The 21,263-nt window shown below is 47.0% G+C and overlaps 1 protein-coding gene across 2 annotated transcripts in view; it reads left to right on the plus strand.

The window, feature by feature from the left end:
• The window catches only part of LOC119391033 (28S ribosomal protein S23, mitochondrial), a 46,057-nt gene extending 29,571 nt beyond the window's left edge, over positions 1-16,486 (plus strand). For both annotated transcript variants that reach the window (XM_037658735.2, XM_037658736.2), the window contains exon 4: positions 16,053-16,486. In XM_037658735.2, the coding sequence (XP_037514663.1) occupies positions 16,053-16,116 (64 nt within the window). In that variant the 3' untranslated portion in view covers positions 16,117-16,486. The remainder of the gene's footprint in view (positions 1-16,052) is intronic.
• The last annotated feature ends 4,777 nt before the right edge of the window (positions 16,487-21,263 follow it).

The following is a 21,263-nucleotide window of genomic DNA, read 5'->3' on the forward strand; positions in this document are numbered from 1 at the left end:
TCTTCTGCAGAGCCCACTGTTTTGATGGTCAGAAGGGGAGGGGGCATGACAGTTGGATGCCATTTCCATTTTCTGCATACACTGTGCTCATTTCAAGACTGGCTGCTCGCATTGGAATGAATATGCCAATACACGACGCTCGCCTTGTTTACCACTATAGTGGGAATGCGTGTACTTACAGCTGATTATTCAAAGTGAGATCACATGACCTGCCACCTCTGTCAATGCCACTTCAGCGTCATCTTGCCAAGCTTTAGGCTGTGCCCTCCAAGAGCATTCTTTTACCCAAGCAACACAGTCCACGATCACTGCATGCCACCAAGTAACCCACTTAGTAATGCAGAGCCAATTAACTTGTTACAGCCTTTGCTCTGATTAAAATCCTTCATTGCCCACCATACTGCGCACTTACGCAGGCACAACTGCATCGCATTCAGTCGGCTTTAAACACTCTTTATAAAGCTGCTCTACAACTCTCTGGTTCCTTTCCGCGTAATTGTGTCTGAAAATGATACGTGGCAAAAGGCTCTCTTCATACAGGATAAGCTCAAGCTGTTGCAGATCGACCACCCTTTCTTAGTGAAGAATTCCAATGATGTGCTCAAAGCTATCACCCCTCTTAGTAACCAAGGCCCGTATGCCTTCGCCATTGACATAAAGGACCTGTACTACTCTTTACCTCATGACCAACTGCTGACATGTATTAGTGACAGTATCAAAAGCTTTGGGTGGATTGACTTTAAGGATGCATCAGGTGTGTCGTCAAGAGGCTTCTTAGAACTTTTATCATTTTATTTGAAGTGAATGTTCCTCCTCTGGGACGATAAGCCTTTTATTCAAAAACAAGGAGTCTGTATTGGGTCTTGTATCGCTCCGCTTCTCAGTGGCGTATTTTTAGCCCAGCTAAACAAAAAGCTACTTAGCTTGTCCTCTGACGTAGGTATGTGACGAATCTTTAGGTACGTCGACGATTACCTGATCATTTTTAAACGCGACCGAGTCCCTTCTGAACCTCCAATTGCTAACGTACTGAACTTGTTCCGACAGTGCCTAGACCCTTTGTCGTTAACGCATGAACTGCCTACTAATGATGGGAAGCTCCGCTTCCTTGACATCAAGTTCACGTTCCTTGATAACCGGACCTGCTGGCAATATGATCCAAGGGGCAACAAGCAGTTTTTGTCGTTCAGTTCGTCTCACACCAAACTTGTTAAAAGTATTGTTAGACACTGCCTAGATAACGCTATCGGCAAATCATATGAACACTGTATAAAGGACAGTCTCTGGAAGCAGTCCTCTCGCTTCTCGGAAGCTGGCTACCCCGTGCACCTCCAGGTGTCAGTCGCCGAGGCCTTGATTAAGAAATACCGGCACGCTAGTCAAGGTCGTCGTACCAACGCTGATGCCGCGTGAAAGAAGATAGCTGTTGTGCCGTACATGCACAGAATCTCGCATAACATAAAACGGGTGGCGTCACGTGCTAATGTGCAGGTAGGTTTTTCCGCCCCGCGCGAGCTTAATTCTATTTGCAGACTGAGTAGTCCAGCACCGGAAAACGCCTCTGCTTGCAAGATAAAACATAGGACGCAGTTCGTGGACTGCAGAGAAGAGGTGGTGTGTCAGATTCCCCTCTATTCTGGAAAGCAGTACGTCGGACAGACGGGGTGCTGTCTGAATGACAGGTTACGAGAGCACTGCAACCTTGTAAAGAAGGGTAACGATGGCTGGCTCGCGATGCATTGCGGAGCCTGTGGGTGCGCCCCGGTTTTTCAGAACACGAAGGTGTTATTGACTAACCGTGATGAAATAACGAGACTAATAGTAGAAGCCGCCAAAATCGCAAAGTTGGGTAGCGATTGTGTAAGCATGCCGTCCCTGTCCCTGTCAGGAAAAGATTTGCATTTTTTGAACATGCATTAGTTTTTTGGTTGGTGCGCATATCTTCTATAAAAGGTTATGATAAGAAAATGTCACTTCTCTGCACGTCTCCTGTTAAAATCAGAATGACAAAAAAGTACTTCTCTGCGCATGACAGCTGGCTGTAGCGATTGAGGACCACCACTGTATATATTCGTGCTTCGGTTGAAATAAACCATTTTGTTGAAAGTTAGTGCACGTGTTGTGTCCTCCCTTCTCGTCTTTGTGTCATTTCGCGCTGAATTTTTCCTTATGTCCGAAGTGTGTCATGCCAGAAGAAGAAGAAAAGTATGCCACAGATGGGCCCCCCTGCACACAAGTGGCCGTGGGCACATGAAAGAAAAATGATCAGACGGAGCTTGTCAGAATGGGTGCCGGCTTGATCCTTTCAGTGCTGACGTGTCTTCATGCCCATTACGCAGGATTGTAAAATGATGTTCAGAACGCTTGATGACTGGGAAAGGACCGTCATAGCGAGGCTGAAGAGCACGGCGAGGCGCATCAACACGAACAAAAACGTGTGAAGATGTCTGTAGGTTTGCCGGTAGAAAAAACGCCAGGCCTGTGCTGAAACCACAGCACAGTCACAGCGAAAGCTGGAAGAGCGGCGTTTCTTGAGCTCGTTGTAAGCTCTCTTGGGCCTACTAATACAAGTACACTAGCAAGGTACCCACTACGCCATAAATCACAATTTTTGTGAAGTTCGGAAGCACCTACTAAGCCATTATTCGTCATTATGCGGAGAAGCGAGGCACCAGCTACACATCTGTAAGGCATTATGTGCACTTTGTTGACGCGACGACTGATGACGATGAAGAATTATGGCTCAGGCCTTTGTCATGGGTGGGAAGCTTTAAACGACCCACCTGTTATGTAATTTGCATTGGGTGACGCCCGGTCGCTATTTCCCTCTCCCGCCATGCTGTATAACATACGTTCACGTGGGAGAGAGAGAGGGGGGGGCGAAGAACTTTACTGAGACCCCGAGGAAATGGATCATGCGCTTATGGGCTTCCTTGGCAACCAATACAAGTGCACTTGCGAGGAACCCACTACGCTATAAATCATTGTAATTTTTGAGAGGTAGGGAAGCAGGCACTATGCCATTTTTCGTCATTCTACGGAGAGCCTTGGTACCTGCTAAACACATGTAAGGCATTATGTGCTTTGTTGATGCTGTGCCTGATGGTGATGAATAATTATGCGGAGCCCTTTGTAATGGGTTGGAAGCATTCAACAACCTACTCGTTGCGAAATTCGCATTGTGTGACGCCTGATTACAGAGTGCGATGCTTGGTGCTTATTGTATTCTTCTACCCCGCTATATTGCATATGTTAATGTGGTTCCTTCCCGACATGAAGCCTGTATAGGACCTTTTCGCAAAGCATTTTCAAGCACCGGAATGGCTCAGAGGTTGAATACTGGGTTCCCACGCAGAGGGCCCAGGTTCGAACCTCGTTCCATCCTGGAATTTTTTTCTTATTTCGTTTTTTTCTTATTTCGAGCGACAGTGGTTACGGACACCGGTGGCGGCGGCGGCGGACAACTACAGCGCCAAAAACGGCCGCTTAAATGATCTCATAACTGCTTTCGCTGTAAAACATCGTTCTGAGTGTGAGCTGAAGTTGGTGATGGGCGCAAGTTTTGCACGAAGATCCGCAGACGCTGGACGAAAGAAGTTTGATCCGAAACACTCTGCGTAATAACGGGGCTGACGAGGTCACCAGGCAAACGAAGTGTGCAGCCATAAACCATCTCGGCTACAGAGCAGGCAGGTTTTCGCCGAAGTGTTGAACGAAGCCGAGAAGAACGATGGGGAGGTGTGATACCCAATCTTGGGCGTGAGGCGAGTGCTGCTTTTAGATGACGATGGAGTCTCTCTACAAAGCCATTTGATGCTGGATGATACGCAGTTGTGCGATGCGCACACAGCCCAGTAGAGATGTGACAGAGGTGAAAAGCGCTGACTCAAACTGTCTGCCTCGATCAGTAGTCACCGTTGATGGTACACTGAAACGGCTAATCCAGGTAGCAAGAAAGGTACGAGCAACTTAATAGTATACATTGCTGGGCAAGTTGGTTCATGATCTTCAAAATTGGATAGCGCGAAATCGACAAGGACTACGAAGGAACACAGATGTACTATACAGGCGCTACTCGCAACTAAGCTTTATTCAGCAAACTCTCCCTACATCAACAGGGCTTGTTGCTGAGCTAGTTGGTTCATAACTTGAGGGAAAAATGACGCAAAGAAGACGGGGACGAAGACACGAACAGACAGACACGGGCGCCAACTTCCAACTGTTTATTCTCAGAAACCGCGCCGATTTATATACGCTGCCGAACAAGGTAATCCCATAACAGAAATTGAATCATCGCAGAACTAACAATTCATCATGAGCCATAAATACAGAGACAAGGCATGCGCCGGAACTGCACTAACGCGATCAAACTATGAAAACATGCCAGCACCTATGAACACGTGCCAACCCTAGTGAGAGACAAAATGAATAGCGCACAATCTAAACTCTACATGTCTAAATGCTATCTTTCAAAAAGATAGCTTCTTTCTCGCTTAGATCGAGTGATGGGGCACTAACGCACTGGCTACCTGCCCTCTTTATTAGAAACGCTTCAAGTTGTCTCCCTTTCAGTGCGGCTGTTTGCTCTCCTAAGAAACGTGGTTTGGCTGAAGTGTGGCGCACAACCACAGCGCTTGCAGTGGTCTGCCAAGTGCCCGCCCATGTTGCTGCTAACCGCCAAGCGGTGCTCCCTTGCACGATCGTTGAAACACCGGCCTGTTTGGCCGATGTACACCCTACCGCAGCTTAGGGGAATATTATAAACCACATTGCTGACACACTCGGTGTATCGCGTGGCGTGCTTCTTGGAGCAAGCAGCCGGCTGCTTATCCGCCATCAAAGGGCAAATCCTGGCCAGTTTGCATGGAGCGGAAAATACAATGCGCACACTATATCTGGCTGCGATCTTCTTTATATTGTGCGAGAGCCGGTGCAACGTAGGGAATTACGTGCGTACTCATCTTTTCTTTTGGCTCCTGCACTTTTCTTCCACGTTTCAACTTCTGCAAGAGGCTTTCGCACACACCCGTGATAACGGAGGGAGGAAATCGAGCGTCTTTCAGCCTGTTTATCTGATTACTAAATCCCGTAACAAGACGGTGCTCACATGACTTAATCAAAGCTGAATTGAGGCATGTGATAGCTATGCCTCTCTTGATTAGCTTAGAATGTGCGCTGTCATACGGCAAAAGGCTCTTCTTAGTCCTAGGGTTATACATCCAGCACAGGTGGTCCTTCGTGAAACTAAGTTTAACATCCAGAAATTGAATGGAATTGTCTTGAGGCAATTCCGAAGTGACTTCTAGTCCGCCAGATTCTCTTAAAAAGATGTTAATTCTGCAACAGCTACGTCAAGGCTAGTGTCGGGTAAACTTAAAAACACAAGATAGTCGTCAACATATCTGTAAATCTTAACAACACTGCTGTTGTCGGTTTTGGCATGAATGCGTTTGTCAATGGATGAAAGGAAGATGTCGCACAAAACCGGGGCCACAGATGAGCCGATGCAGATGCCGTTCTTCTGAACATAATATGAACCGTTAAAACACACGATGGTGGAATGGAAATAAAATCGTAAAAATTCTAAAAATTGATCCGTACTCATCCCAGCATAGTTCTGGAAGTCTACTTCACCCGAAGCCTCGATGGACTCGCGAACTGCATCAAACAGACCACTCTGCGGTACGGAATAAAATAGGTCCTGCACATCAAAAGAAAAAGCAGTCCTGGCGGTTGCCAACTTGCCTTGCGCTAGATCTTGTACTAGGTCTGTCGAACTGCGCACCAAGAACGGGTCCTGTACGTCCAGCTTGCCGAGGCATCGTTGCAGATAGCTGCTGACCTCGTCTTGCCACGTGCCCTTCTCGGAGACGATCACTCTGAGCGGACACTCTGTCTTGTGAGTCTTGCCGGTGAAAAAGACATCAAGGCTATCTTTTACAGACTTGCTTACTTCTTTTTGAAGGTGCTTCAAATTTCTTTCCTTTAGCAAGCGTAGAGCCAAAGATTTTTGCTTTTTAGGCAAGACGTTTGACGGTTTGAAATTCTTCTGAATCGCCTCTTGGGCTTTCGCATCGAACAATCCCTTTGGCATCAGGACAAACCCACCCTCCTTATCAGCTTCGACAACGGCAAGTCCTTCCTCTTTTAAACACTTCACAATTTTCTTAATCGGGGGTTTCTTTCCTGGCTTGTCACTCACCGTGCGAGGTCAGCAGCTACGTATCTGCAACGATGCCTCGGCAAGCTCGACGCACAGGACCCGTTCTTGGTGCGCAGTTCGACAGACCTAGTACAAGATCTAGCGCAAGGCAAGTTGGCAACCGCCAGGACCGCTTTTTCTTTTGATGTGCAGGACTTATTTTATTCCGTACCGCAGAGTGGTCTGTTTGATGCAGTTCGCGAGTCCATCGAGGCGTCGGGTGAAGTAGACTTCCAGAACTATGCTGGGATGAGTACGGATCAATTTTTAGTGTTTTTACGATTTTATTTGCATTCCACCATCGTGTGTTTTAACGGTTCATATTATGTTGAGAAGAACGGCATCTGCATCGGCTCATCTGTGGCCCCGGTTTTGTGCGACATCTTTCTTTCATCCATTGACAAACGCATTCATGCCAAAACCGACAACAGCAGTGTTGTTAAGATTTACAGATATGTTGACGACTATCTTGTGTTTTTAAGTTTACCCGACACTAGCCTTGACGTAGCTGTTGCAGAATTAACTAACATCTTTTTAAGAGAATCTGGCGGACTAGAAGTCACTTCGGAATTGCCTCAAGACAATTCCATTCAATTTCTTGATGTTAAACTTAGTTTCACGAAGGACCACCTGTGCTGGATGTATAACCCTAGGACTAAGAAGAGCCTTTTGCCGTATGACAGCGCACATTCTAAGCTAATCAAGAGAGGCATAGCTATCACATGCCTCAATTCAGCTTTGATTAAGTCATGTGAGCACCGTCTTGTTACGGGATTTAGTAATCAGATAAACAGGCTGAAAGACGCTCGATTTCCTCCCTCCGTTATCACGGGTGTGTGCGAAAGCCTCTTGCAGAAGTTGAAACGTGGAAGAAAAGTGCAGGAGCCAAAAGAAAAGATGAGTACGCACGTAATTCCCTACGTTCACCGGCTCTCGCACAATATAAAGAAGATCGCAGCCAGATATAGTGTGCGCATTGTATTTTCCGCTCCATGCAAACTGGCCAGGATTTGCCCTTTGATGGCGGATAAGCAGCCGGCTGCTTGCTCCAAGAAGCACGCCACGCGATACACCGAGTGTGTCAGCAATGTGGTTTATAATATTCCCCTAAGCTGCGGTAGGGTGTACATCGGCCAAACAGGCCGGTGTTTCAACGATCGTGCAAGGGAGCACCGCTTGGCGGTTAGCAGCAACATGGGCGGGCACTTGGCTGACCACTGCAAGCGCTGTGGTTGTGCGCCACACTTCAGCCAAACCACGTTTCTTAGGAGAGCAAACAGCCGCACTGAAAGGGAGACAACTGAAGCGTTTCTAATAAAGAGGGCAGGTAGCCAGTGCGTTAGTGCCCCTTCACTCGCTCTAAGCGAGAAAGAAGCTATCTTTTTGAAAGATAGCATTTAGACATGTAGAGTTTAGATTGTGCGCTATTCATTTTGTCTCTCACTAGGGTTTGCACGTGTTCATAGGTGCTGGCATGTTTTCATAGTTTGATCGCGTTAGTGCAGTTCCGGCGCATGCCTCGTCTCTGTATTTATGGCTCATGATGAATTGTTAGTTCTGCGATGATTCAATTTCTGTTATGGGATTACCTTGTTCGGCAGCGTATATAAATCGGCGCGGTTTCTGAGAATAAACAGTTGGAAGTTGGCGCCCGTGTCTGTCTGTTCGTGTCTTCGCTTCGTCCCCGTCTTCTTTGCGTCATTACAATTTTTCTCTCCCTACATATATACACAGCCGAGTGGCGCGCAGGCGCAATGCACATCACAGTCAACAACGCTAATCAGGATTGGGAGAGCAAAACATATTCACATCATAACCAAGTTTCTAAGAACAGTTTTTCCTTACTGCGCAGAACAACAGAAGTGTCGCTGATACAATCACCGTCTTTCTTTTTAATGTGATAAGCCTCCATTAGTTCTCTCGCCAGCGCATTCCCACTTCTGCCTAGAATTCGAATGCTAGACAGCACTGGCTCACAGGCACAGGTCCTACAGTGCATAGGCAGATGAAAAGTCAAATTATTTTTAACAGATCGCTCGTGTTTCCGTGCTCGATCGTTGACGCAACGACCAGTTTGTCCGATATAAACCTTGCCACAAGTGAGTGGGATTTCGTACACGACGCCTACGGCGCATGTGACGTAGGGCCGAACATGCTTTTTTCCGCACGTCGGTTTTCCATCGTAGTCCTGTGTTCCTTCGTACTCCTTGTCGATTTCGCGCCATCCAATTTTGAAGATTACGAGCAACTGTTTCTGCCGTGATATCAGGCATTGAAGCTGCTTCAGGCCACTTAGTGTATCTGTCAGTACACGTAAGCAAATACGTATATCTCCGGCATGGAGGTAAAGCCCCCGACAATGTCCAAATGAATGGTGTCGAAACGTGCATCAGGAAGGGGGAATTTTCCCCATGGAGGCTTGGTGTGCCGTTGCACCTTGATACGCTGACACGCTGTGCAAGTGTGAACCCAGTCACGAATGTTAGCGCGTATGCGCGGCCAGACATAGCGTTCAGTGACCAGGTGTTGCGTAGCTCTTACGCCTGGGTAGCAGATGGAATGGAGGGTGTCAAAAACAGCACGACGCAGCTGTGAAGGAACATAGGTACTAGTGCAGTTGTGTGAAACATCGCACCAGAGCGTAACGTCGTCGGGAAAGTTGACTTGTTCCGGTCGGAGGGAAGTAGAGGATCGGCGTCGTGGAAGCTCATCGTCTAATGTCTATGCCTGCGCGAGCGAAGACAATGAAAAATCGGTGGTGCCTGTCGTGGCATTGATGACAATACGACTGAGAGCGTCCGCTGCACTCTTAAAGCTGCCTTTTACATAACGTATGTCTGTGGTGGATTCGGCAATGAAAGCAATGTGTCGAAGTTCTCTAGGAGTGTGCGTGGCGTTGCAGGAACGTAAAGCCGAAACAAGTGGCTTGTGGTCGGTAAGAATGGCAAATTCTCGCCCTTCAAGGAAGTACCTGAAATGCTTCACCGCAAGGAAGGCCGCGAGGAGCTCCCGCCTGAAAGTACTGTATTGGCGCTCAGTGTCGCGTAACTTGCGGGAAAAGAAGGAGATTGGAGCCCATGCACCATTGATGCGTTGACGAAAAGCGGCTCCAACTGCTTTGAAGAAGCGTCCACCATGAGGCCAGTGGGAGCAGTTGGTGAAGTGTAGTGCAGGAGGGTGACCTGGGCGAGTTTGGTCTTAACGGTGGCAAAAGCTTGATCTGCGGCCGTGTCCCAGGGAAGTGCGGCTGACTCGGCTTTCGAAGGCGAGAGTAGTGCTTCCAGAGGCTGCAGCAGTGTAGAGCATGCACGGATGAAGCGGCGATAAAAATTGACGAGTCCGAGAAAGCGTCGCAGACTACGTATGGACGTAGGAGGCGGGTAGTCGATGATAACTTGAACCTTGTCAGGTAGAGGAGTGATGCCATTTTTAGTGATCTGATGTCCGAGGAATGCTATCTCCGAGCCTCCAAACTGACACTTTTCTACATTGATGACAAGGTCGTAATCACGCAGTCGAGTGAAAAGCTCACATAGATGTGTCTTGTGCGTTTCAGCGTCCTTACTGGCAACGAGAAGATCGCCTATATAGGCGAAAGAAAACGTCAAGCCTCTTGTGACTTCGTCTATAAAACGCTGAAATGTCTGAGCTGTGTTTCTCAAACCGAAAGGCATTCGTAAATACTCATAATGCCCAAATGGGGTAATTATTGCAGTTTTTGGAATGTCAAAAGCCTCAACGGGGATCTGGTGATAAGCTTTCACGACATCAGTCTTGGAGTATATTGTTGTGCCGGTTAAAAAGGCAGTGCAGTCCTGAATATTGGGTAACGGGTATCGATCTGGAATGGTGACTGCATTGAGGGCCCGACAATCACCACAGGGCCGCCAATCATTGTTCTTCTTGGGAACCATGTGTAGCACCGACGACCACGAGCTTGATGGACGAATGATCTGCAGCTGCAACATATGCTCGAACTCGTTGCGAGCAATTCGAAGTTTATCAGGGCCAAGTTGGCGAGGGTGGCAGTGAACAGGTGGGCCTGTGGTAACGATGCAGTGGGTCACAGTGTGCTTGGGGGTCTTATCCAGTGGAGACTGCGTTATAATCTCCGGAAACTCGTTGAGCAGGGCTGTATATGGTGACGTAGGCGTTTTCACGAAAGTGGGGTCTAGGGCCATAGCGCGTGAGAGAAAACCATTGACCGATAAGCCGGTATTGCTATCCACCAGGTGACAGCGGTTCATATCCACGAGCAGATGAAAATGCCTCAAGAAATCGGCGCCTAAGATTGCGTAGCGTACGTCTGCTATCCAAAATAACCACTGGAGTTTCTTCTTGAGACCGAGATCAAGGGTCAGAGGCTTCTGTCCGTAAGTTGCAATGACAGAAGAATCGATCGCTTATAAAGGAGTTGTATTCTCGCGGAGACGCCGATCAGTTTTAAAGGCTGGAATTATGTTGACTTCTGCTCCAGTGTCCACCAGCAAGCGAAGACCTGTGGTTCTGTCGGTGATGTGGAAGAGGCGAATTGATGAGTGGCCTTGATCGCCCGCCGCTGTTATTGACGATCGGCCTGAGCGTTTCCCATGCGCCATGAACAGGGTGGCACACATCTGCGAGCCGCGGCACGAAAACGCCGGTGATAGTAGCATGTGTTCTGCGATGAAAAGCGGTGCTCGGGCTGGTTGAGGGGCCGTTGCTGAGCTGGCGACGTGAGAGATGGTAGGTGTGGACTAGGCTGGTCATTTAAGTCTCGAATGCTCAGCAATTGCAGACGCAAGTTGGCGACTTCCGCTGCAAGATCTTTTAGGGTTTCTCGAAGGGAATCTGCTTCGGAAATCGGAGAGGTGTGGGCAGTGTTTATGACTGCCAGAGCAACGTCCACCATATCATCGGCCATTTCTGCCAGCTCTGACAGAGTCTTCTCCTGAGCTGGGACAAGAGCCATTAGCACGGTAGGTGGAAGACGCTGTAGAAACAACTCGCGTAGCATGGAAGTTTCCGAGCAGTCCGGCTGGTTCCCAAGCAGGTGTTGCAGGTGACGTAGAAATTGTGTGGGACGGCGGTCCCCGAGCTCTTCGTTGTACAGAAGTTGCTGAATGCGCCGACCGATGCTTAGGCGGAACGAGTCGGTGAAGAAGAGCCTGTTTCACCGTCGTATATGGAGTTTCACCAGGCGGGCCCACGAGGATGTCGCGTATTTCGGCCATTGGCTGTGGCGGCAACGCTTCAACGAGTAGCTCATGCTCGCGAACTTCTGACGTGATGCGATGAATGCGGAACGTGTACTCGACTTCAGTGAACCATGAGGAGGGATCGGCAAGCCACAGCGGTGGTAGCGTTATGGTAGTAGTACCTCCAACAACACCCGAAGACGGTACGTGCCCGGGTGCAGTGGCAGCGGTACCAGGGCTGTGGTCGTCGAGATTCTCACGCTGCTCCATGGATGGTCGCGTTCGTAGTCCGGGTCACCAGTAAATGTAGCACTCTGAAACGCGGTTCCGAAAACACAGTGCGGTTGATTGATTGATTGATTGATTGAAGCCTACCAATCTTGGCACATACCCACTCTGGGGGATTGGCCAAGAATTATTGTAGCCTATGGATGATATTTACATTAATGTCTACCTCCCTATCACTAAAGTAGAAAGAAAAAATTATGAAGATAAAGAGCAATCAAATGACAAAGGGTATTATAGCCTATGGGGGATAATTACAATAATTACAAAAAAAGGAAACAAGTGCTATTATAATAACGGAAGTTTGAAACTTTGAGCTGACCAGACAGCTGAGTTTACCCGACCAAATTTGACTTAATGTGTTACCTTGAATCAGATTTTATAATTATGTTGCGAGTAATTTTCCAGTATTTCTTAAAGTTGATATTATGTTGGAATACGTTTAGTGGCTAGAATGAAATTACAAACAGCATCAAAAATTTCTCTATGACAATATACCAAAACAGAGGCACCGAAATTTAAAACATTTTCGGCAGTTAAACCAATCGTCGAAAACGGAATAAGCAGAAGTCTTTGCCTGGTTATTGAATAGTTGCAACGTGATATAAAATAATGTTCAATAGATTCTGTTTCTTCGCAAAATGGGCAAAGGGGTGATATCGCCAGACCAGCTCTGTGGAAATATAAGTTTAAGGGGGGGACACAGCATCGAAATTTGAAAACAGTAACTTCAAACTTTCTAGATTGACTCCACTTAGGTTTCCGTGGAAATTTAAGGTGTTGGTATTCTGTCCATTTAGTTATAGTTTCCGTCATATCTGTACAAGTTGCTAATTTTCTTTATCTGATCGCTGCTATGTGTTCTACTTCTGGGAGTACCGAAATTATTGGTCCATCAAGAGAAGCCCGGGCTAAAGAATCGGCCAATTCATTGAATTGTATCCCGCAGTGACCTGGTACCCACAATAATTCCAGGAGTTTCAGCTGTGGCGGTGCTAATGTGCGCAAAGTCATTAGGGCTCGTGAATCTTCTGAAGCTGTAAGTGCTGTACATACCGAAAGAGAATCTGTTATTATGATTGCACTAATTTCGGTTGAAGGCAGTTTTCGAAGCGCCAAAATAATAGCCATTAGCTCAACTTCAAAAACAGGTGTAAAACCTGGTAGCCTGACTGAGAATGACCAGCCAAGCAAATCGGAAGCAATTCCTACGCCTGCCTTTTGATTATTCACAGAAGCATCTGTGGCTATTATGTTTTTTGTTTCTGCATGTACCAAGTAATCTTTTAACGTGTTATTCAAAAATCTGAGAGATTGAAACTTAGATTTTAGGGGGAAAATTTCATCATATTCTATCGTATTATTACGATCTGAGCCATTAGTTTCCATTATCGTTCTAATGTCCACCTTAATGCTGTCCAGTTTCTTTTGAACAAAAATTATTTGGGGTGTATGAAAGCGTGGCCAATGAGCAGGAAAGGAGGAGTCGTGGTCAATGATAAAGGCGTATTCAGATTTTCTAGCCTGTAAGCTGTAAAATTTTAAAAACGTTTGCACCGTTAAGATGCGGAATCGACAAAGAAGTATTGGAAGGCGTGCTTCTTGATACATAACATTAATGGCCACAAACTTTGGGAGTCCCAGACACATTCGCAGCGCTTCACGCTCCAATCAAACTAAAGGTTTTGTTTGATAAGCAGGGCCGCCCGAAAATAATATGCAGCCAAATTTCAATATTGGGCGCATGTACATTTTGTACAACATTAACAAGGTGTGTCTACGTAACCCTTATTTTCTGTTACTCAGCCTACATAATAAGCCTAACGCTGGTTGTGCCTTTGCTGCTATATATTCTATGTGTGGACACCAATTAAGTCTTTCACTATAAATCATGCCCAAATGCTTGATAGAATCCACTTGTGGAATGGGTTCCTGCTTATGTAATGCAGAAATTGAAATTGAATCTGCTAGGCGAAACACCAAGAGCGCACTTTTACTGATGTGTAGCGACAATGAAATCGAGTGCAGCCAAATTTCTGTGGTTTTAAGATATCTTTGCAATTTTTGATGTAACGAGTAAATACCACTGTCTGCCGCGAAAAACGCGATATCGTCTGCATAAATGTAGACATTGACATCCTGGTCAGTTGGAATAGAGCTCATCAGTACATTGAATAATACCGGAGATAGGACTGTCCCTTCAGGGAACTCCGCGTTTCTGTTTGAATTTAGATGAACAACATAAGTCCTTAACACAATAAAATTCCCTTGATTAAAAAAATTCTGCTGCCCACTCAATAATATATTGTGGAAAATTTAACCTCTGCAGTGTATTAATTAAAATAGAGTGCTCGACGCTATCGTAAGCTTTAGCTATGTCAAGTGTGACAAGAGCAGCGTAATGTCTTTTTCGGACAATCCGTATTCGACTCTCTAAATCAGCATGAGCAAACCAAATTGAACACTCATTACGAAAACCGATTTGGTTTGGCTTTAATGTTGACTTGTCTGCCATCCAGATATTTGTTCTGTCATTTAGGACCCTCTGTATAAGTTTGCTCATACTAGACGTTAGAGAGATGGGTCTGATATTTTCTATGTTAAAACATAACCCACCGTTTCAACTATTTCTTCTTTCTCATCAGCAGACTACCCACTACCATTTCATGTCCAAACTGTATGCCACACTACCAAAAGTGCATAAAATGCAATTTTACGCTCTACGTATTTGTTTTCAGGGAAAATAAGCCTACCTGCGGGAGTTTTTTTGCTCATACCAATATCTTGAAACACATTGCTGTCGGGTGGCGCGAACGGTCACACTTTCACGACTTTTCAGAGCCAAAATAAAAATATAATTCCTTTTTTTATTGGACAAATGCATGCTCGTTGCCGCCGATTTTACATTTTTCTCAGTTCCACCAAAATCAAAAAGATTTTTTCCGAGCGGGTAGACAGTCCCTTTAGCAGTTCAGTGCTTGCGTGGTTTATCTCGACTCCGCCAGATGCCACCACCTATCCGGCCTCTCGAGGGCTTTAGGCCTTTCATGTTTACGACTTCGGTATTCTAGGTCACTCTAGCTTCGCTAATCCGGCTCAAACAACGTGGTCGTAATCGGTGCTTGCACGTCGGCTTTTCACTCGGTGGCCGGAGTCTCCATAAAGCGGATATCGCGAGTAGTCACGAACGACGTGAATTTGCGAGATATTTACCCAGCACCTCCGCCACAGATGTCACGTGGCCGTGACGGTGAAGAAGGCTCCAGGAACTCGGAAATACGGAACTGTTTACTTGGGCGAACTTGTGCCCGGAAAATTAGGTCAAGTACAAGCAGTTCAAGCTCTGTACTGATAGCGGCGAGAACAGCGTCGGCCGTCGAGTAATCTGACCCGTGGTAAGGCGCGTCGACATTTATACATGCGGCATCGAAGGTTATAGCGTTATCGTTGGTGCTCGCGAAAGCTCTCGAATAAACTTGACACTTGACGTCCTCTGCGTAGCCTTAACAGAATGATCTTAGACTATGCCGAAGCTTCCCAAACATTGCTTCGTGGTGTGCAATGAGCTTTGATAACAGTTTTCGTGGGTGAAACCTGAATGCATCAAAATCAGACAATAAACCCGCGTGGCAATATGGCTGTAAACGTAAAACGTATCCGGCGAGTAGCTTACGTTCCGTGAAAGCAAGTCTGCGTTCCGTAAAGGTGCGCGCATGCGTAGATTCCACCTGGCATTCCGGTAACGTGAAAAGTATACGAACAAGCTAAAAACCTCTGGTGTTCTCCGCGGCACTGGCCGTCTGTCTGCACTGTACGCTCATTGGTGCAGGCTGGTGTGCATCCACTTTTGAGGGAAAAATGCGGACCTATAAAGTTGGTATAGGACGGAAAAAGAACATGGCGAACGCATAAGGGCCCATGTGACTGTTTTTTCAACATCCTCCGGCAAAACGAGGCGAAAGTCGCTTCGTTGCTTAGAACCTTGCGCACCACTACCGAAGCTCAGCGTAGTATCTAACAGACCAAATTATGACCGGTGATTTGTGGTCACAGATTCCAACACCACGGTTTCACTACAAGGCATCCCTTTTTTTTCTGCTTTCTCGCTAATTTAAAATGCTGTATGAATTCGTACTGGAGATCTAAGCAGCATGTCTGATTTCGTAACTAAATAATGGTATTTTCATTTTCACCAAAATCTCATCACGTACGTTTAAAAGGTAGTGTGGAAGGTTTGTTTAGAAGGCTTGTGTTAAGTTTTCTGGGAGGAAGTGTGATAGATTTCCAACCTTGTCAGTTTTCCGGTTGGTAGTAAAATCTTTTTAGCTCATAAATGACTATATCGCAATGCTTGTGTAGAAACAACATAGACACCTGTCTTCTCACAGGTTTCTGAAGGAGCAGCCACCGCTTGGACAGCATGCCCTCGGAAGGTTGAGGTCGTCTCCCTGAGCAGCAGCACGGCAGAACATGGTGATAAATGTGTTCCACGTAGAGAACGCATTGTCATGCCATTAATTTTGTTTTGTTGTGGCCGAGCCCAAACGCGATTTTTGGGACAGTGTCCCTGTGTTTGTTGACCGGTTATCTGTGCGGAGGAGTTTTTAGCCATTGATCGCTGCAGCCACGACGGTTTCTTTTTTACTTTGAAGGCAATAAACTAGGTTATGGAATTGACGTGCTCTGTACAGTGCAACCAGAAATCGTTGTTGGTGCTCTTAAAAACGGCCAGTCTATGCCATAAAAGTCTACTAGGGGTTTTGGCAAGCCATGCCCCTTCATGTACATGAAGTCTCAATAAAAGGTGATTTTATATGTTGTGGATGCCATCAAAATGTGTGACATGAGGTGTGGGTATAAAAGAATGCATTACAACTATATAAGGTAAGTAGTTAAAAAATTGAACTTCGCCTTGAAGCATAACTGCTGTGTCCGCACTGCCTCCTCACCTGCTTCACGGTGGCCACTTCAAGCGTGCCACGAGGAACGGCACGTGTGTGCGCGTAAAGCCGCACGGTACGATTTTCCATCCGATGCGACGTCGGCGGTGCGGCAGCCGGAATGGTTACGATTTCATCGCATCGGACCGCCGCATCGCATGCCCGGTGTATAGTGTACCAGATAGGTGTAGTGGGACGAGGGCGAGCTCTCCGGTGAGGCCATTTGCATCGACGACGGAAGATGGCGCCACAGCGACTTTCACCTGGGCGCCGCGACTGCGCTGGGCTGGCCGCCTACAAAGCTATTCGTGCACCCCTAGCTCTTATCCAGTCTTTTAAGTAAATCCGCGTACTTTATTAACAAATCAGTCGTCCAAAACTACTTATCGCATTTGAAAACAAGTAGGAATATTATATGCGGACCATTTCTTAGTCGCACCTGCGGCGTCGGCGGCGCCGTCCACACCCCCACTGCGCATGCTCGGCTCGTCTCTTCGTGCCGGCAGCAAGCCTCCCCTCCTCTCCGTCCCTCCATCCTCGAACGCGGGCGGAGCGCGCGTTCGGAATTCAGTCAAGGGCGTCTTTACTTGGCTTTCGCTTGACTTGACGCTTTGCTTGACTCGAGTAGATGCGATGGAAGCAACAGTACCTTCAATCAGCGTCCCACCACTCGTTGAAGGCAACGTTACCCCACCCTCACCGTCGTCGGCGTCAACAACAGCAAGCAACGCAGTAGACAAGGCTGCGAAGAGACGAGCATACGACGCTGAACGCAAGCGTTTGAAGCGAGCTGCGGACCCGGAACTTCGTGCACGCTGGAGCCGTTCAAGTCGTACTTGGTGTGCGCATCGTGTAACAATTAAGCATTCCCAAACCATACCCAATTACGCAGCATTCACGCGATACGCCCACCAGTCTGCGACGCATTTACTCGAGTTCCCCCCGTGGGAAGATGCGGGCGATTTTTTTTTATTTGCAACAGGATACATCGGCAGCAAATGTGCGTGAGCGAGTTGGAGTCTCATGAATTTGCGCACACTTTTTATCTAAGTAGTCCTGCACAGTTTAATCTGCTTGGTCTTCTTACGCTTAGTACTGTTAGCACTGTTGAGGCCTTTAGCCAAGATTTTAGTGCAGGCGCGTAAGAACATAAAAAAAAAAAATGGCGAAGCTTGCACTAAGCCACGCAAGGCTTGAAACCGCGAAACTGGACGCCCGTCCTGTTCCCGCCGTCTGTGTTTTTTTGCGCAGCCCTAATGTTATGTGTTCAAGAATGCTGCATACGTTGAAGTAGTCGGATTTACCCTATTTTTGTGGCACACACCCGTTTATAATTTGTTGGGCTAGCTGTTGCTTTCGTAATTTTTAGTGTATACTGGCCTCACTGTGAAATGTACAGCCCACAATGTTGCAAGGAAGAAAGTTCTTGCTTACAAGGGCCACAACATCAGATATGCTGTTTCTTTGAAGCTTGTTGATGCTAAAACATCCTTTGAATAGGTCCTGAACTGCAGAGATGGAAGTGTGAAGCTTCTTTGATGGATATAGAAGACCGTCCCGGTCACACTGCTCTGTGAACCCTGACGGGAGCCGATTCTCCGCTGCCTCACTTTGATTTAGAAGATCCCTGCATGATGAACAGTCGCACTTCAAAACACATTTCCTGGCTACACAACCCGCCATGTAGTAGACCAGTCGTGAGTCACTCTTTTCCACAACTAAAGACAAGTGGTGACTGCAAGGAGCTGGGGTTAAAACCAAACATTTCTGTGCTTCATCCAACTTGCCTTGCGCGAGCAGTTCATCGATTTTCTTAGGTGTGACGCCTGCGTTCATCCTGTAATGCACATTGAGCCGTCACCTGATGATGTCGGGAGTTGCATTGGCACCATATCAACACTTCTGGCAATATTGTAGAATGAAAGGCAACCTCATGTGACGCATCTCGTTGTAGGCGCTGCTTCTTAATGTTGTCGTTGATGTCTTGAGGCGATGTCCTTTTCCTCGCGGACTGTTCGCGTGGAGGCTTTTTCTAGCGGTAAAGGCCTCACCGCGCTGCCACCGCACGTCCGTTTCCGCTCCGTTTTTCGTGTTCCGTTCCGCCTCTCGCGAAGTGCGGAGGCGGCGGCCGTTTTTCGTACCAGCCAAACTCGCCGGTCCCGCTCGCTTTCTCGGTCGCTGATTGGCAGAAAAAAAAACGGTGACCTATGACGTCTTCACGCCGGCTCGTCGAGAAACATGGCGCCCGGGTGAAGCGACGAAGCGAGAACCGAGGCCTAGCAGCCGCTTAAAAAAAAGTTCATTTGGGTGTTATTGTGGTTAGTGCTAGAGTTAATCATCATCCACGGAGATATTCATCGAAAGGTAGCAAGCCGGCGCTACCTTCCTGCCCTCCTCGGTGCCTGCGATCGCCGATGAAAACCGACGGAGTGTGCTTGTGTTTACGCGAGGATCGGAGGCCACCGATTTCGTGTCTTTCGTGCCGTCGTTCGCTTTGCTTTGAGAACTAGAATGTCATCATATGGAGGCGTAATCTGTGTGTCACATGCTCATCGTACAAGAACGTCAAAAGTGTTCGATCGCCGCAAACAGCGTATGCGATTTGTACGTGCTCCGTGTTCGGGGTTCATTCCCGCGGAATGCGTACGTGTATTGCGTGTATGCTGGTGCTTTGGGTGAACGGCCAGTCCTGTGTGAAGTACGGAGTGATGATACACTCAATAGCGATAAGTTTTATTGCCGTCATTGCACATGTTCTGCTACGAGTGCGCTGCTTTGCCGCTTGCGATGCGCTATGGTGAGCGCGTGGCGTCCGAAGTGCTCGATCGTGTCCTCAGTTGACGAAGTCTGCTCACAAGCAGCAGTATGAGCCTGCGATTTGCTGCAGCGGTGCTAGACGTAAAAGTGTTCTTTGCGGCGTGTGTGTGCTCTGAAGTGTGCCGTACATGTGCGCTGCCAGTACAGTTTTCTTGTGTATCAGCCACCTCGATACAGAAGCTCCATCAAACTTGAATTTGCTGTTTAGCTCGCGTATAGTCTGTTTAAAGCTCTTTGTGCACTTTGAACATTCTGCTTTCATAGAGTGCTACGTTAGATACGCCCGAGAATGCTGAGTCATCAATGACAACTTCAGGTAGCCTTCATTTCTATCATGTGGAAATAATGCAAACAAAATTTCAGATAAAGCAAGTCGTGATGCGAGCGACTTCTTGCTGGTGCCCAACCACAGAAACTGCTAACTGATGGTCATGTGGAGGAGAAATGCTTTAATTATCTACTAATTTCAATTTTATAATCAAAACCCCTATGCATGTAAGAGAACGGTAAAGCAATACTCTAACCAAAATTGTGAGGTCGATGTAGAATCCGATGACATACAACTGGCACCCTAACTTGCTCGAAACTTTGCTGTCAGTTTGTCCTCACAGGCTAGCTGCGGTCATGTTACAAAAGCTGGCAGTTGCCCAAATCAAAGCTTTCCACTACCTTGCAGATCTGCCTTCGTTCATTCAATCGTTTGTGGCATACCTATTTTCCATGATCCTTCATTGCAATGCAAACAAAATTGACACGTATTACCCAATTAGTCTGCCTAGACGCTCCTTTATGTACTCTTTGATGACCAATTCTGTCTGCAGCTGGTGCTGGATAATGTCTTAAAACGACTCGTACCAGCAAAACATTCACGTGAGCTATTTTGCTAGTGCTGTTACACGTATCTGTCACTGGTTGGCTGAAAAAAAGGCAGTGACAATTTGACGTCTTCATGTCTGTTCGATGTAAACATGACACCTGCATGAAGTGACAAAGTGGGAGCAGTGGCCTAGTCGCCAGCTGCATAAAAGGAGTTTATTTGGATGTTATTGTGATTAGTACCAGTGTTAATCAGCATCCGTCGAAATATTTATCGAAAGGCAACAAGGTGGGGCTAGCTTCCAGATCTAATCAACGTGTGCGATTGCCAATGAAAAAATGCGAAGTGTGCTGTGTACGTGAACGTTGGGTGCTGTCGATTGCGTGTGTTTCATGCCATCATTCGCTTTGCAGGTAATTCCATGCAGGTGTAAATTGCATATGGCACATGCTCATCGTACACGAACATGAAAAGTGTTCGCTCGCTGCATCCAGCACATGCCATTTGTGTGTGTCCTGTGTTCGCAGCCAAATGCGTACCTGTATGTTGATACTTTCAGCGAACTGCAATGGCGTGAGTGATGATACACTCAGTAGCTACAATTTTCATTGCCTCTTCATCGCCGTCGTACATGTTCTATTGCGTCTGAGCTGTTTTGCCGTTTGTTGTGCTCTGTGGTGACCGTGTAGCGTTCGAGCGAACAATGGCGTCCTTAGATGTGTATCTGCAGTGTTGCAGTGGTTCTAGGTGCTAATTGATTTGTGTTGTGCATCGTGCAATGTGTTTGTGTTACAAAGTGAACCATGCAAGCAATCAGTCACGTGTTCCTGTGTGTCAAACTATAAAAGCTGGATTTATCTGCTTATCACATGGATTTATCTGCTTCTCACATTTACTGTCTGCCTGAAAAGTTACTTGTGCATTTCTTCAGGTACATCTTTTAGTGAGGTGATAGGTCTGGACATGTGCTGATAGGTCTGGACACGACCCGTAGGAGGTGTTTTTAATGGGAAGTTTGGGTGGCC

Source organism: Rhipicephalus sanguineus, chromosome 4 (assembly GCF_013339695.2).
Source record: "Rhipicephalus sanguineus isolate Rsan-2018 chromosome 4, BIME_Rsan_1.4, whole genome shotgun sequence".
Classification (NCBI taxonomy): domain Eukaryota; kingdom Metazoa; phylum Arthropoda; class Arachnida; order Ixodida; family Ixodidae; genus Rhipicephalus; species Rhipicephalus sanguineus.